At 41.6% G+C, this 13,622-nt stretch overlaps 1 protein-coding gene across 2 annotated transcripts in view; it reads left to right on the top strand.

Moving 5' to 3' along the window:
- The window catches only part of LOC126291689 (protein Smaug homolog 1), a 99,374-nt gene that overhangs the window by 34,313 nt on the left and 51,439 nt on the right, over positions 1 to 13,622 (top strand). For both annotated transcript variants that reach the window (XM_049985313.1, XM_049985314.1), the window contains exon 5: positions 4,358 to 4,446. In XM_049985313.1, the coding sequence (XP_049841270.1) occupies positions 4,358 to 4,446 (89 nt within the window). The remainder of the gene's footprint in view (positions 1 to 4,357; positions 4,447 to 13,622) is intronic.

Below are 13,622 nucleotides of genomic sequence, written 5' to 3'. Positions count from 1 at the left end.
GATGAACTTATGCCCTGGGACTTAGGGGCACGATGGCGCACTTGGATATGTAGCTTACCTTCATTGTCACATATACGTGTCCCTAGATGGATAGCTACAGCTCATGGAAGAGACTCTCAGTGTCACGTATTCTGTGACGCCTCGCAAAAGGCATATGGAGCAGCTTTGTACATTCGTACTGTCTCAGATGAGGACGTCATAACCCATTTAGTCTGTAGCAAGAACAGACTGGCTCCTATTAAAAAGGTGACATTGCCTCGACTCGAACTTTTAGCAGTAGTAGTTGGGATCAGACTATTGTTACTTTTGCCACGCAACAGACTTTAAAATTGCCCATGCGATAATGTGGACGGATTCTACAATAACACTAAGTTGGATTCGCTGTGATCCTAACAGATGGAAGACTTTTGTTTGTAATCGTGTAACTGAGATACAAACACACACGACTCCCACACAATGGAAACCCTGTCCAGGACCAGACAATCCTGCTGATCACCTCTCATGTGGACTCTAGGGCTACCAAATGAATTCTCTGGATATTTGGTGGCATGAGTTGCCTTGGCTTACACGCCCTCCTGAATGCTGGCCAAATGAAACTCCAATGATGGTACGACTTCCTCCCAAAGAAAAGAGGAAGGAAACCCAGAGCCAAGTTTTGTCGATATCTACGCCAACCAGCCTTCTGGACTTACTTAAATTCAGCTCATACTGGAAGCTCATTCGTATCACAGCATGGACTCTCCGCTTCCTACACAACATTCCTCAGAAGAATAAATCTTCAGGAGAACTTACAGCCACCGAATTATCAGCTGCCAGAATGTATTGGATTCGAGTGGGCCAGCGAATTACATGCACTTCAGAATAACTTACCACTGCCAAGAGAGTCAAAAATCGCACGATACAATCCTTTCCTAGAAGATGGACTGATACATCTAAGAGGTCGACTGCAGTGCACTAGCCTAAATAGGGAACAAAAACATCCTGTACTCCTTGACGGTTCCCACCATTTCACACAATTGATTATTCGAGAGACACACATCTGCCTTCATAACTTGGGTGTTCATTCTGTACTATCAGAACTGCGAACCGAATTTTGGATCCTTAGAGCTCGTCAGGCCATCAAAAGAATCCTATACTCGTTCCTCGCATGCAAGATCTTGAAGAATCCATGAGGGCAACAGATCGAAGCATCGCTGCCACCTGAACGAGCTTCACCTGCCAAACCATTTGCTGTAACCGGAATAGACTTTGCTGGCCCACTATTCATCAAAGTGGGGAAGGAGACGCACAAGTCATATCACTCTTTTCACATGTGCTACCACATGAGCTGTACACCTCGAACTCTGTACAGACTTGTCAACGGACAAGTTTCTTATGGCTCCTCAGCGATTTGCCGGAAGACGTGGACTACCCCATACAATATACACAGATAATGCGAAAACATTCCACGCCACGAATATGGAACTAGCCCAACTTTGGAAGGCATTAACTACCACAAAAACTTATCAGTTCCTCGCCCACCATGGCATTACTTGGAAATTCATTGTCTCCCGGGCGGTTTGGTGGGGAGGATGGTGGGAAAGAGTGGTGCGCACTATAAAGCATTGCCTACGGAAGGTATTGGGACTCGCAAAGCTCACTGAGGAACAACTGAACACCAGCTTGATCAGTATTGAAGCCACGGTAAACTCCAGGCCCATTACATCAGGAGATGATTGTGATGCACTCACACCTTCCCATTTTCTGACTGGAGAAAAAGTTACGAATATTCCGGCAGGGCCAGAGCCTTCAGCGAGCACGAATTTAACAAAGGAATTCCGACTGAGACAGCAACTCTGTGACAGTTTTTGGAACTGTTGGGTTAAAGAGTACCTATTGGAGCACCAAAACTACCATGAAGTTAAACGCCCATCGGGACGAGTCATCCCCTTTTGCCCTGGCAACATCGTGCTGATCCAAGAGGACTTTCGTCCAAGACATATGTGGAAGAAGGCCAGGATAGAAAAGGTACTACCAGGAAGAGACGGCAGGGTAAGGACGATAATACTCAGGACACCAGAAGGTCACATCATTAGTCATCCTGTGCAGCTGGCCGTACCTTTGGAGGTCGACCAGGGTGGGGAGGATGTCACAGAGTGATGTACTTCGGGAAAGTGAGAGACTGTTTGTTTACTCTTAGGACAATGTATCTTTGACTTGTTGTATTGTATGTTCTGTGACTATGTAAAAAAGTGTTGTTAGACTGCTAATTGTGGCTCTACTGTGATTCACGACAGTCTTTAAAGTAAGTACTTGTAAAAGAGAACTGTAACCAGTTGAAGTGTGGAATGACATTTTTAGGCTGGCATGTCCCACTTCCAAGCTTCCTTTATGACAAAAGAGCTTTTGTGATATTTAGTAGTAGGTGTTGGGGCATCCCACTGTAATCTCATTTTCAAGATATGTACAGTTGAGAGAACAGCTTGAATGTAAGTCAGCCTGCTTAGTATAAGAGATTGTGATCTTATAAAAGAAGGTATGAATACATAAACTTTAAATTTCAGTTGTTTACATCGTTGAACTAATTCGGAGGACAGTCGACAATGGCTTTGCCACCCGTCCACATCAGAGAAGGCGAAGTTGTGAAGATGGCTGGATCATTGTTGGGGGTGGAACTGACTAGTAGGTCCACACTAGTAAACTGATCCAAGTATCGGAGGATTACAGGTGACACGCAGGAGATGGAACAGTTGAGTCAAACCAAAAATTATCCAGGTTCCATTTCACAGTCCATTGAAATATTAATCGCATGACACTGTAAGGAAAGTAAGTGGAGCAGAAACAAACAAGGAATAACTCTGGCCACAATATGGGCCACAAGTGGGAAATCCACCGATATGGGCAACTTTATCTAATAGTGGATTGTTACAGCCTAACTCCTGGAAAAGAGCATCTCGGAAAGGTTAAAATTGACCACTGTTAGCACACTACTGTCATGGAGCTCCTGTGGAATGTGACTAAAACAGGTGAGGTGTGGGGCAGCTATGCCACTTCTTAGACTATGGAGGTTGATGGCTTGCCTGCTCTGTAAGGCAGGATATGTGCTGGTCTGATGGAGTACATTGTTGGGGGACACATTCTTGAACGGGGGGCTGTGCATCACGTGGCCCTCTGTGTTCCCCTGTGATCACACTGCCAGTTAAGATCGAAAATGAGTGTGGGTCCTCGGAGAGTGAACTGTGGATTAATGGGAAATGTCACTCGAAAAGATGACCCGCATTTCACAGTGGCCACAGCCTTGTCTTTATACAGTTGTCCAGGTGAAGGTTGTGTAAGGTGAGCACCATGTCACAGGTGCTTTTTGCTGAGGGCAATATTGTGCTATGGGAATATCATCTGGGCTTTCATTATAATATTGGAGAGTCTACTGGCCAATACCAATACTTCTCAAACATAAGCACCCCCACCCCAAGAGACATGTCGCCGCAGATGGCTGTCGCTATAGAGTGGCGACGATTTCATTCGTTCTGCTCTTGTTTAGTCAGCTCCCGAAGAAGCTTAACTGGAGCTGTAAAATTGATGAGCTTCACCCTTCAGAGGTGCTGGCTAGATTCCTCCATCTTGTAAGCATCCTGAATGTGTTCTGTGGTTCTGAATTCACCTTCTTGTGAAGCAGTAACTGGGCTTTGAGACGATGCCCGCTTCCCTCTGTACGACGTCTCTTTTTAGAATGTTGCGAGATCACTTTGTTACACTTGAGTCGTTGTGTGAAAATGTTGTGATATAAACTCATCTCATAGCATACAGCTTTCAGAAAACAAAGTAAGGAAAGAAAATTATAAGAGCAATTTAATAATGTAGGCTGCAGGAAACTGTCCAAACACTTTTTAAGAACCGAAAATTGTACCTCTTTTATTTATTTGTAGCACATAATGTATGTAAATGTGGTTGGATTAATTTTATTTTTAGATAAAGTCAGCATGATTATCACATAGGGTTACACAGTGGCAAACTTGATGTCCATTTGTGAAACCACCTCAGTCAAGATGGATGTCTATAGTGCAGGAAAATTACAGTACAACACAGTACCTATGGTAGAAAATTTCCTTCAGAACTACACGATGGGATAAAAGAATCCAGCTTTCTGTATGCTCGGTCACCTAGTGTACTTCTGCAGCATTTTCTATACCCAATTTTGTTAATACGTTTGCTGTACATGGTTAAGCAGCTGTTATCACAAAAATTTTCATGAGTGACTTAACTAGCTGTTAAAAGTTTGTAGGTTCTATACTCAGTATCTTTATCATATAGATCCTTCACTATAAATTAAAAATAGATAAATTTACATAATCACTAATGGTGTTTCGTATGGTTTCAGCAAATGGACAGCACCTGAAGGTGCGGCGTAGCAACAGCCTCACGCCACCAGTCACAGTGAGTCAGACGTCGGAGCTGTGGAGTTCACAGGTAATAGTGCATCTGGTGAAAACAGAGTGGGACTCATTATAGTGGGTGTTTCAAAATTTTCGTCAGATTTCAGAGAATTACATCTTCTGCACAAATGAAAATAAAAGCTTGGGGTAAATTTTTTCCTTGTGCGTAGGACTACAGTGTCTGTTTCTCCATAGCAGAGTGGTCAGCATAGATGGTTACCGTGCGGAGGACCCGCATTTGATTCCCAGTACTGCAAAGGATTTTTCCTCGGTGGGAGGACTGGTACAGGGTGCACTGTGTGCTGACCACGTGCCCCTCTGTTTGGCATGGGGCCAAGCGGCAGAGGATGGCATGGTAGCCAGTAGACATACCTTGGACCTTCAGGATCTGGATGACGAGCTTCTTTGTAGGACCATGAGGTTTTCACTTTCAAATTGAACAATCCAGCATATTGAGGGTACATCTTTCAAGCCACAGACATGCTGCTGCTTGAGACACTTTTGTTGCTAACATGTTTCCTGCAGTGTTTGCGAGAAGTTCGAAACACGGTGGGTTTTTTTTTTTTTTTTTTTTCCCCACATTAGTAGGAAACCTTTTTCATTTTACATAGCATTGTCTGCATCTTTCCTTGTCATAGTGTATCTGAATTGCCAACTACTGTTGTAGTAGTGAGAAAACACTATGGATATGGTGCCACATTGTTAATGCTCAAACACTTACGTAAATGAGGGAAAAGATGTAGGTGCTGTTAGTAGATGAAAACGTACTATTGAATGTCGTGAAAATAACCTGCTACAGGAGCTGCCCTTGCAAGATTGTGTTGCGTTCCACAGCACCACTAGGATCTAATCCGCAGATTTCAAGATTCTGTCTAATATGGTTATTTTTCAAAGCAAGACAGAAGTTTCAGGAAAGCAATTCCATTCAACAAAGATCTGTGTTACTCTTTTTCTGTGGCAACTGGAATTTCTTTTCAGCACCTTGCATATCTATTTCACAATACTTGGTTCATGTATTTCGTAAGGAACCACGTGACTTGGAGACCAAACCGTGCCAACTTTTAAATTGTCTCTGTGCCATTGCTGGACATCCTTCTGTCTTCCACCTGTTCTTGCCAGTATTGAATGTTTAGCAGCCTTCTCTTACCGAGGAGAGGCTAGTGGTGGAATACATATCTCGATCAGGCGAGCTCTGAAGTCACTGATGCGAAGTTAGGTCTCTACACCCCTTATGGCTGATCCATTATCGAGCCTATGCTGCTGGTGAAAATGAAAATTTGTAGTTGCAACTGCATTTCACGTGTTGAAGCAGAGAATTCACAACAGCTTTTCCTACCACCATCCAATTTCATTAATCAATAATGTCTGTAAGATTAAAGAATGCACGATCAGCAGTCAGCTGGTAAGGTGGCTAGAGTCTCGGAATATGCTAACAAATGGACAATGTGGATTTTGTAAGCACCGGTCTGCATTCGATCATCTTGTCGCCTCTTGAGCCACATTACAAATGATTTTCTGTGGAAATGCCAGAAGGTAGTGGCATTTTTTGATTTGGAGAAGGCTTGCAATATATGCTGGGGATGGGAATCCTCCATACAATGCACACTTGAGACTTCAGATACCACGTGTCCCATTTTGAGAGTTTTAAAAAGGTACATGTGGATTCTGCTTTGTGGAATAATTTTATTCAGGATAATGGGGTGCCTCAGGGCTCTGTGCTGAGCATAGCCTAACTTGCCATAGCAGTTAACTGTACATGGACTGTCCTCCGCCAGGCATCTTGAGCTCTCATTTCATCACTGAATGTGTGATCTACTGCAGCTATCAACCGACCTGCTTACTTGAGCAAAATGTTCAGCAAGATCTTGACAATCTTTACTCATGGAGCATTGACAACGGCTTCCACTTTTTACACTGAAAAAACTCTTTGTATAAACTTCTGGCAGTGTAAGAAGTTTCTTCCACCGTCTTTTCATCTCGGTCCTGTTGCACTTCCATTTGTCAAAACCACAAAAATTCTTGGGGGGGCTCACATTCAACAGGAAACTCTGTTGCTCCTCCCACATCTTATGTGGCAACATGATGCACACAATCTCTAAATATCCTCTGTGTTTTAAATGATACTTCATGGGCAGCAGATCAGAAAATCCTCCTCTGCTTATAACACTAGCTTGTCCGATCAAAACTGGACTAAGGGTATCTCGTTTACTTATCTACAGGACTATCTGTTGTATGCCATCCCAACACCCACCGTCGAGGCATAGTTTGGCCACTGAAGCTTTCTGCAGTAGCTCAGTTAAAATTATACAGATGCTACTAAACTACTGCTGTCATACCAATGTGATACTTTTCTCAGCATTTTCCTAAATGTATTTTCTCTCCCCCCTTGACCATCAATAAGGGGTAAGTGCAGCTTCTTTGCTGCTTCATGGAGTTTGCTCTCATACTGCTTCAGAAGAGTCATCTTAAGTTACCTGCCACGTTCCTGATGGGTGGGAACTCTTCACAGGTCCATGTTCATCTTGGACTTGGTTTGTTTTCCAAGAACACTGCTATATATTTAACTTACAGCTTTAAATGCATCAAACTTTGCTTGCAACTCGGAGACAGCATCTCTTAGTCTGTACTGATGGTTTAAAGATCAACCATGGTATCAGATGTGCCTTCGTCATTAGCAACAAACATTGTTGATACTGGCTTCTAGAATGGTGCTAGGTTTTTAATGCAGAGCTTTCTGCCCTCTATCAAGCCACCCAGTACATCTGACGATACAGGCTTCTCAATTGTGTGTTGTGTTAAGGTTCACTTAGCACCCTCCACAGTCGTGTACTATACACATACCACCCATTAGTACAACAAATTCAGGAATGTCGCCACTCGCTTGCTGATAGTGGAGCCAGTGTGATGTTCACATGGGTCCATGGTCATGTCGGAGTGTTGGGGAACGAAACTGCCAGTGCTGCTACTGAGGCTTTTTAGCTAGTCTGTCCCTCCAGATTATATCTGTAATGTCGCTCATAAGAACATTGTCACTCTGGCTTTTCTCTATATGTGAAAAATTGCCAGAAAATTGAATATCTCTCAACAGTTTGGACGACTTCCGATACTTTCATCTTGGCTGCCTATTGAGCACTGTCATTTGTCAACTTCATTTGTTAACACCACTCACTGCTTACTGTGACCAATCATTAACAGTGCACCATTTTCTGACCCAATGCCTATTTTATAACTTCTCAAGTTTTAATGTATGAATTAACAGATATTTTAGCCAATACAGCACAAGCAGTAGATTTCTTTCTACTTTTTGTTGTAATAATATGATGAAGGAACTCTAATTTTTTTTATTGTTTGAGCAACCTCCTCAAAGGGGAGGTAATCATTCCTTGCTATCCCTTTACTCCAATTGATTATGCTCAGAGTATTGTCAACTCAGCTGTTTTGTTTCATAAAGCAACAACAAACAAACAAAACAGCCTTTTGCTGCTGTGTTAGTCTGCTGCAACTCTGTGCATATTGCATAGTATAGCTATATCTACATTTCTACTCCGCAAGCTACTCAACGGGGTGTGGCGGTGGGCTCTTTATGTGCCACTGACATTACCTCCCTTTCCCGTTAGTCGCGTATCGTTCGTGGGAAGAAAGACTGCTGGAAAGCCTCCGTGCACGGTTGAATCTCTCTAATTTTACATTCGTGATCTCCTCGGGAGGTATAAGTAGAGGGAAGCAATATATTCGATACCTCATCCAGAAATGCACCCTCTCAAAACCTGGCGAGCAAGCTACAACGCGATACAGAGCGTCTCTCTTGCAGAGTCTGCCACTTGAGTTTGCTAGACATCTCTGTAATGCTATCATGCTTACGAAATAGCCCTGTGACAAAACACACTGCTCTTCTTTGGATCTTCTCTAACTCCTCTGTCAACCCGACCTAGTATGGATCCCACACTGATGAGCAATACTAAAGTATAGGTCGAACGAGTGTTTTGTAAGCCACCTCCTTTGTTGGTGGACTAAATTTTCTAAGGGCTCTCCAATGAATCTCAACCTGGCACTCGCCTTACCGACATATAATTTTATACAATCATTCCACTTCAAGTCGTTCCGTACGCATACTCCCAGATATTTTACAGAAGTAACTGCTACCGGTGTTTGTTCTGCTATCATATAATCGTACAATAAAGGATCCTTGTTTCTATGTATTTGCAATACATCACATTTGTCTATGTTAAGGTTCAGTTGCTACTCCCTGCACCAAGTGCCTATCCGTTGCAGATCTTCCTGCATTTCGCTGTAATTTTCTAATGCTGCAACTCCTCTGTATACTACAGTATCACCCGCGAAAAGCCGCATGGCCTTAGGAGCTGGCAGCTTAAAACTGGCACTCGTGTAACTTCATGAGCTCTATTCAGTAGTATTGAAAGAAAGTTGGGGAGTAAATTAGGAGCCACTTTTAAGGGGTCATTTAATGAATGGGCATTCTTCTCATGAGACAAGCTGTTGAATAGAGTCTTCAGATTCATGACACCTAACTTTTTACTGCACAATATGGCAGATAAAATGTGAGTGAAATAAATCTTTTCTCCATTAGGCATCATTAATGTTGCATTTTCTTTCAGTAAGGCCAAGTCCTTTGGATTTAGAAATTTAGTTTTGGTCTCTCTTGAGTTCCATTGTTTCTGAATTCCAGAAATGTCTTAAAACGTAGTGTTGGCTCCACTGTCTCTAAACTGATGCAGTTAACCATCAAGAGGTTTACAGTAGTGCTCGTTTTGCACCTGCTAAGAGTATAACCTAGAGTAGGAGGTACCTGTACAGTGAATGATGTTAAATCTTTGGCTGCTGGAGGCGCACAATCTGCTTGGCGCGCTGCGCCCTGTGACATAATCAGGCTACCTGCGCTGCATGCCTGTCCCTTGGAGCCACCACCGGGACTGTAGCGGCCCACAATGCCCAACGTGCTCTCTGCTAAATACTCCTGGACTGATTACGACTTGCGCAGAGCCAGCTTGAATTTTGGTGACTTTGAGCTGTAATGTCTCGAACAGTAGTTTCTGTAAAGAAATCAAATTTGGCCATTTTGTACAACTTATGCATTCTTTTAAGAATAATAATGAAACGAATTTTGAGCCACATTGAGCGAGAAAATGGTAGGTAAAATCGCTCAAAAATAGGCACCCAAAAATATTTTGAAGTTGGGCTTCTTGCATCTCCTGGATTAATGCTATGATGAATGTGAAACTTGCCATGTAGTAACCTAACAACACAAGGTTCTCATATATAAAGTTTCATTTGTGTAACACTTTCCAGTACTGAATGAATTAAGTGAAAATTGAAGATTTTGTAAAAACATAAAAATGCAGTAGTTTTATTCTGATTTTTCTAAACTGTGGTCTATAAAAATTCCAGGCTGTATAATTGGAATGAAAGTTGGGCACGGAAATCGGGGCCCAAAAACAATGTAAACTTCGGATTTGCATACCTAGTAGAGTGAACACATGATGAAAATGAAATTGAGAGTGCAATAAATTGATAGTACAAAGATATGGAATAAAATTTTTTATTGCTGTACTATTTTCCAATCTACAAATTAGTTGAAAAGATGTTGATTTTTGTGGAAGATGAAAGCAGGTTATATTCGATACTTCTTTTACAAATACTGTTTTCTATTAGTGCTTCAGAGCCAGTCTCATTTGAACAACCAATTTTAAGCTCTTCACCCTCCCCAGAAGAGTTTAATTTTCAGTATTGGCCAACAACAGGGACAAAATAGCAAGAAAAATCGCACTGAGAACAGAGTTTTAACTTTGGCATGTTATTTCTTGTTGATCAAACGTATTTGAAATCGTTATGGTACACAGGTTTAGTAGAAGTAGACTGAATGTGATTAATGTTTGTAGTACTAAGGATAAAAGAATACAACTGTCTGTTACGTGTTACTGATTTACATGTATTGTACATAGATTAATATATGGGTTTTGTTATAGTGCCACAATGTACTTGAAGTAATTAGATTTGGCATAATGCAGATATTGCACCATCTAAATCACCAAGTCCGTTCATTTGCCAGCACACTGCTACATATGAAGTAGTAAGGCATTGTTTGAATGATTTTACATCTGTTTTATCTATTTCCCATCCTTCTTTTCGATCAGGCTATGGTGAAGTTAAAAAATAGTGTTAATAAATTTTCTCAGATCCAGTTTCCAATGACTAGCAATGCTTCTTTGTATGATAAGTTTCAAAGCAGGATACAGCACATAATGGAACGTGTTTTTGCAAGTTTTCCATTGGTATCTAGTTTCCGGGTGCACTTTGTTTTGTACAAACCACACATCTGCACATTTGTGTACTTCCTGTGAATGTTCTCACAATAACAGCCAGAAAACGTCTCCCTGGGTATCGTGAGAGGATTCTCGTCGTCGTAGCGCCTTTTCCTATCAGCTTTTTTCTGTTCTGTGGCATATTTTTACAGTTTCCCCTAAAAGAGAATGGTGGAACTCGGTGGGTGCCATTTTTCGCCCTGTTACCAATTGCTGGAGAGCATGAGCATTTAGAATGCTCACATCCAGAATCTGAAAAAAATATTTCTTGTAATATTTCAGTCTTGTGCACTGATCCCACTGAGCTCAGTAACATGTCACAACAGTCAATTACACTCACACTCGAATTGTAATCTACAATACATTGCAGTTCCCGCCCCTCCCACCCTCCCCAGTATTTCTGTCAGTCTTCTCTGTTTCAACCATTTGTGTTGTGACTTGAGGTCAACATGCACACCTCTTATCACACCACTTCATAGCAAAGACCTTGTCTGTGGAAGCTATTCCTCGTTTTAATTTCTTCTACATTTGGCATATTGTTACAAACAGTGCTACATTCAACTGTTCCATGGTTGTGAAGCCAGAGGAACAAGTCAGAGCTAAAGTACCAGTTATCAACATATAGAATATGACCCTATTCCAAATGCAACCCCATAAGACTTGCCACTACATCGCCACTTTTCCTAAATTGTGGAACCCAATTTCTGTTGTTTCACATGTATATACAATAAAATACAGTCGCACAGTACAAATATTTGTCTTTATACTGAATCTACTTTGCTTGGTTGGAATAAATGACTTAAATGATAATCATCCTTTGAACAGCAAGAGACTTTCATCTATACAAAACATGTAATGTGGACTAAATTTATTACAAAACCTTTTACAAAATTTCTCAACAATCTTTTTAACTTTAAATAGACTGTCACCTCCAGTATTCAGAGTTATCACTGAAGTGTAGCATTCTTAGAAATCGACAATAACAGTCACAGGGACATAATTTCGCTGAAAACTGGTGTGTTCAAAAGTGTGTTTCTGGACAGATAATCACTTAATTTTAACTTCCTAACTTGTGCCATTAGAAGGCAAATAGCAACAAACAATTAATTTCCTCAAATCCAATGTCTTCCCACTTTGACAGTCAAGAATTCAGATTCTGTAGTATTTTCTCTGGTGTAAACGTAAAAACTATTTTTGTCTGCAGTAAGTTGCAACAGTTCTTCAGACATACATATCACAAAAATGATAATATGCTAATTTACTTGGCATTTGTGTCCTAAACTCAAGTAATGGTTTAATGACTGGAAATATGTTCCTTTCCAGTCAAACATATCACTTAAGCACACTCTTTTCCAAACCATTTCATTGTCACTTTCCGATTACTTGGATTCGGAGGAACTGCTCACTGTAATTCTTGCTCTCCCCTCTGATGTAAAGGGTTGAGGGCTATAGCTTAGAGATTCTGTTGAAGACTTGTCACTGCTAGCAATTTCATACCATTCACACTGACTGTTGCACCTAGTGAGCGTATCCAGGATTTCTTTATCTGGGCAACCACAGCAACATTACATTTCTCCTGTAGAAAACAAGAAAACTGACAAAAATAGGGAAGCAAAGTCAAATTCTGAAAGACGGAACACAGCAACAAACATACATTCATTCCCAAACTGTACGGTCAGACTACTGAACAGCTGCTGGAAAAGTTTACACATGTTTACACATCTGTCACTCTTCACTCTTGGGTACCTGCGACTCAGCACGCCTAAACTCATTCCTAGTGGTGGAAAGGCCGGTGACAGAGTATGCGTCAACATGTAGTTATTGCTGTAGGGAAAGCCGAGGGCCGTGCTTAAAAAAGTTGGGCGCACCAGGGGACAGCGAGGTATGAAGAGTTAACACGTCCCCAGCAGTTAAAGGGTTAATCAAATTGGAGGATAATCTTGGACGATTTTCTTGCACCTAGAATACAAAACTTTGATCAACGTACTGCAGTTTCTAGAATTATGGCCTCAGTCCAGACATACAAAATGGTGATTGTCTACCTTTAACATAATGATATGTTGGTGGTAAGTTACTATCTTGCAGTCTCAGGGCCAATGAGTGCGAGCTTTCAATTTTTTGATAAGATTGTACTTCTTGTTTAGGTTTTCATTAGTTTTTACTTCCATAGGGGGCTCATCACTCTTTGACAGGTTCGTGCTTGGCTACCACTGGGCCCCAGCTTTTGCAGCATTTTTTTCCCTTCCGTGCTGCATGTCTATCCTCCAGATATTCTTTTTCCTCTACCTTAGGGGATCATGTCTAGGAGGTTATTGGGAATGTTCTGCACTGACTGTTGCTGATGTAAGAACAGTCTCACCTTTGTTTTTTGCTCCCTTGTCATTTCTTCATTTCCGTTCTCCTCTTGTTCTTCCGCTTTGGCATTTGAGGTTTGTCTCTTACTTCTTCCTCCCTATGTGCTCTCAAAGGTCGGCCCACATGTGTGATGCGTAACAGGTGACCAAGTAAGACGTAATTCCCAGCCCCGGGTCGACAGGTAGGGTTTGCACGTAACCCCCCCCCCCCCCCCCCGCCCCTCCCCCCTTCTGTGTGGTGTCTTTTTAGCCCTTTTACCACATGCCTGTTTTTAGCTGTCTTCTATTATGTCAATTGGGTCTGACGTAGAGTCTTTTTTAACTCCTCTCTGTCATTGTGTTATATAGTTTTCCCTTGGGCACATATACCCTAGTTGCTTTTGCGCCCTAAAGCAAAACAAACCAACCAAACTAAAAAATTTTTACCTTGCTTTGATTTTATTTGAAGTGTTGCTGCGATGTGTGAGAATATAAAGAATGACATTCTTAGTGCATAAAACATTTGTATGGAATGCCATGAAGATCTACTAAAAAGT

Source organism: Schistocerca gregaria, chromosome 9, assembly GCF_023897955.1.
Source record: "Schistocerca gregaria isolate iqSchGreg1 chromosome 9, iqSchGreg1.2, whole genome shotgun sequence".
NCBI lineage: Eukaryota > Metazoa > Arthropoda > Insecta > Orthoptera > Acrididae > Schistocerca > Schistocerca gregaria.
The sequence above is the reverse complement of the archived record's forward strand: the minus strand, read 5'-3'. Positions and strand labels throughout refer to the sequence as shown.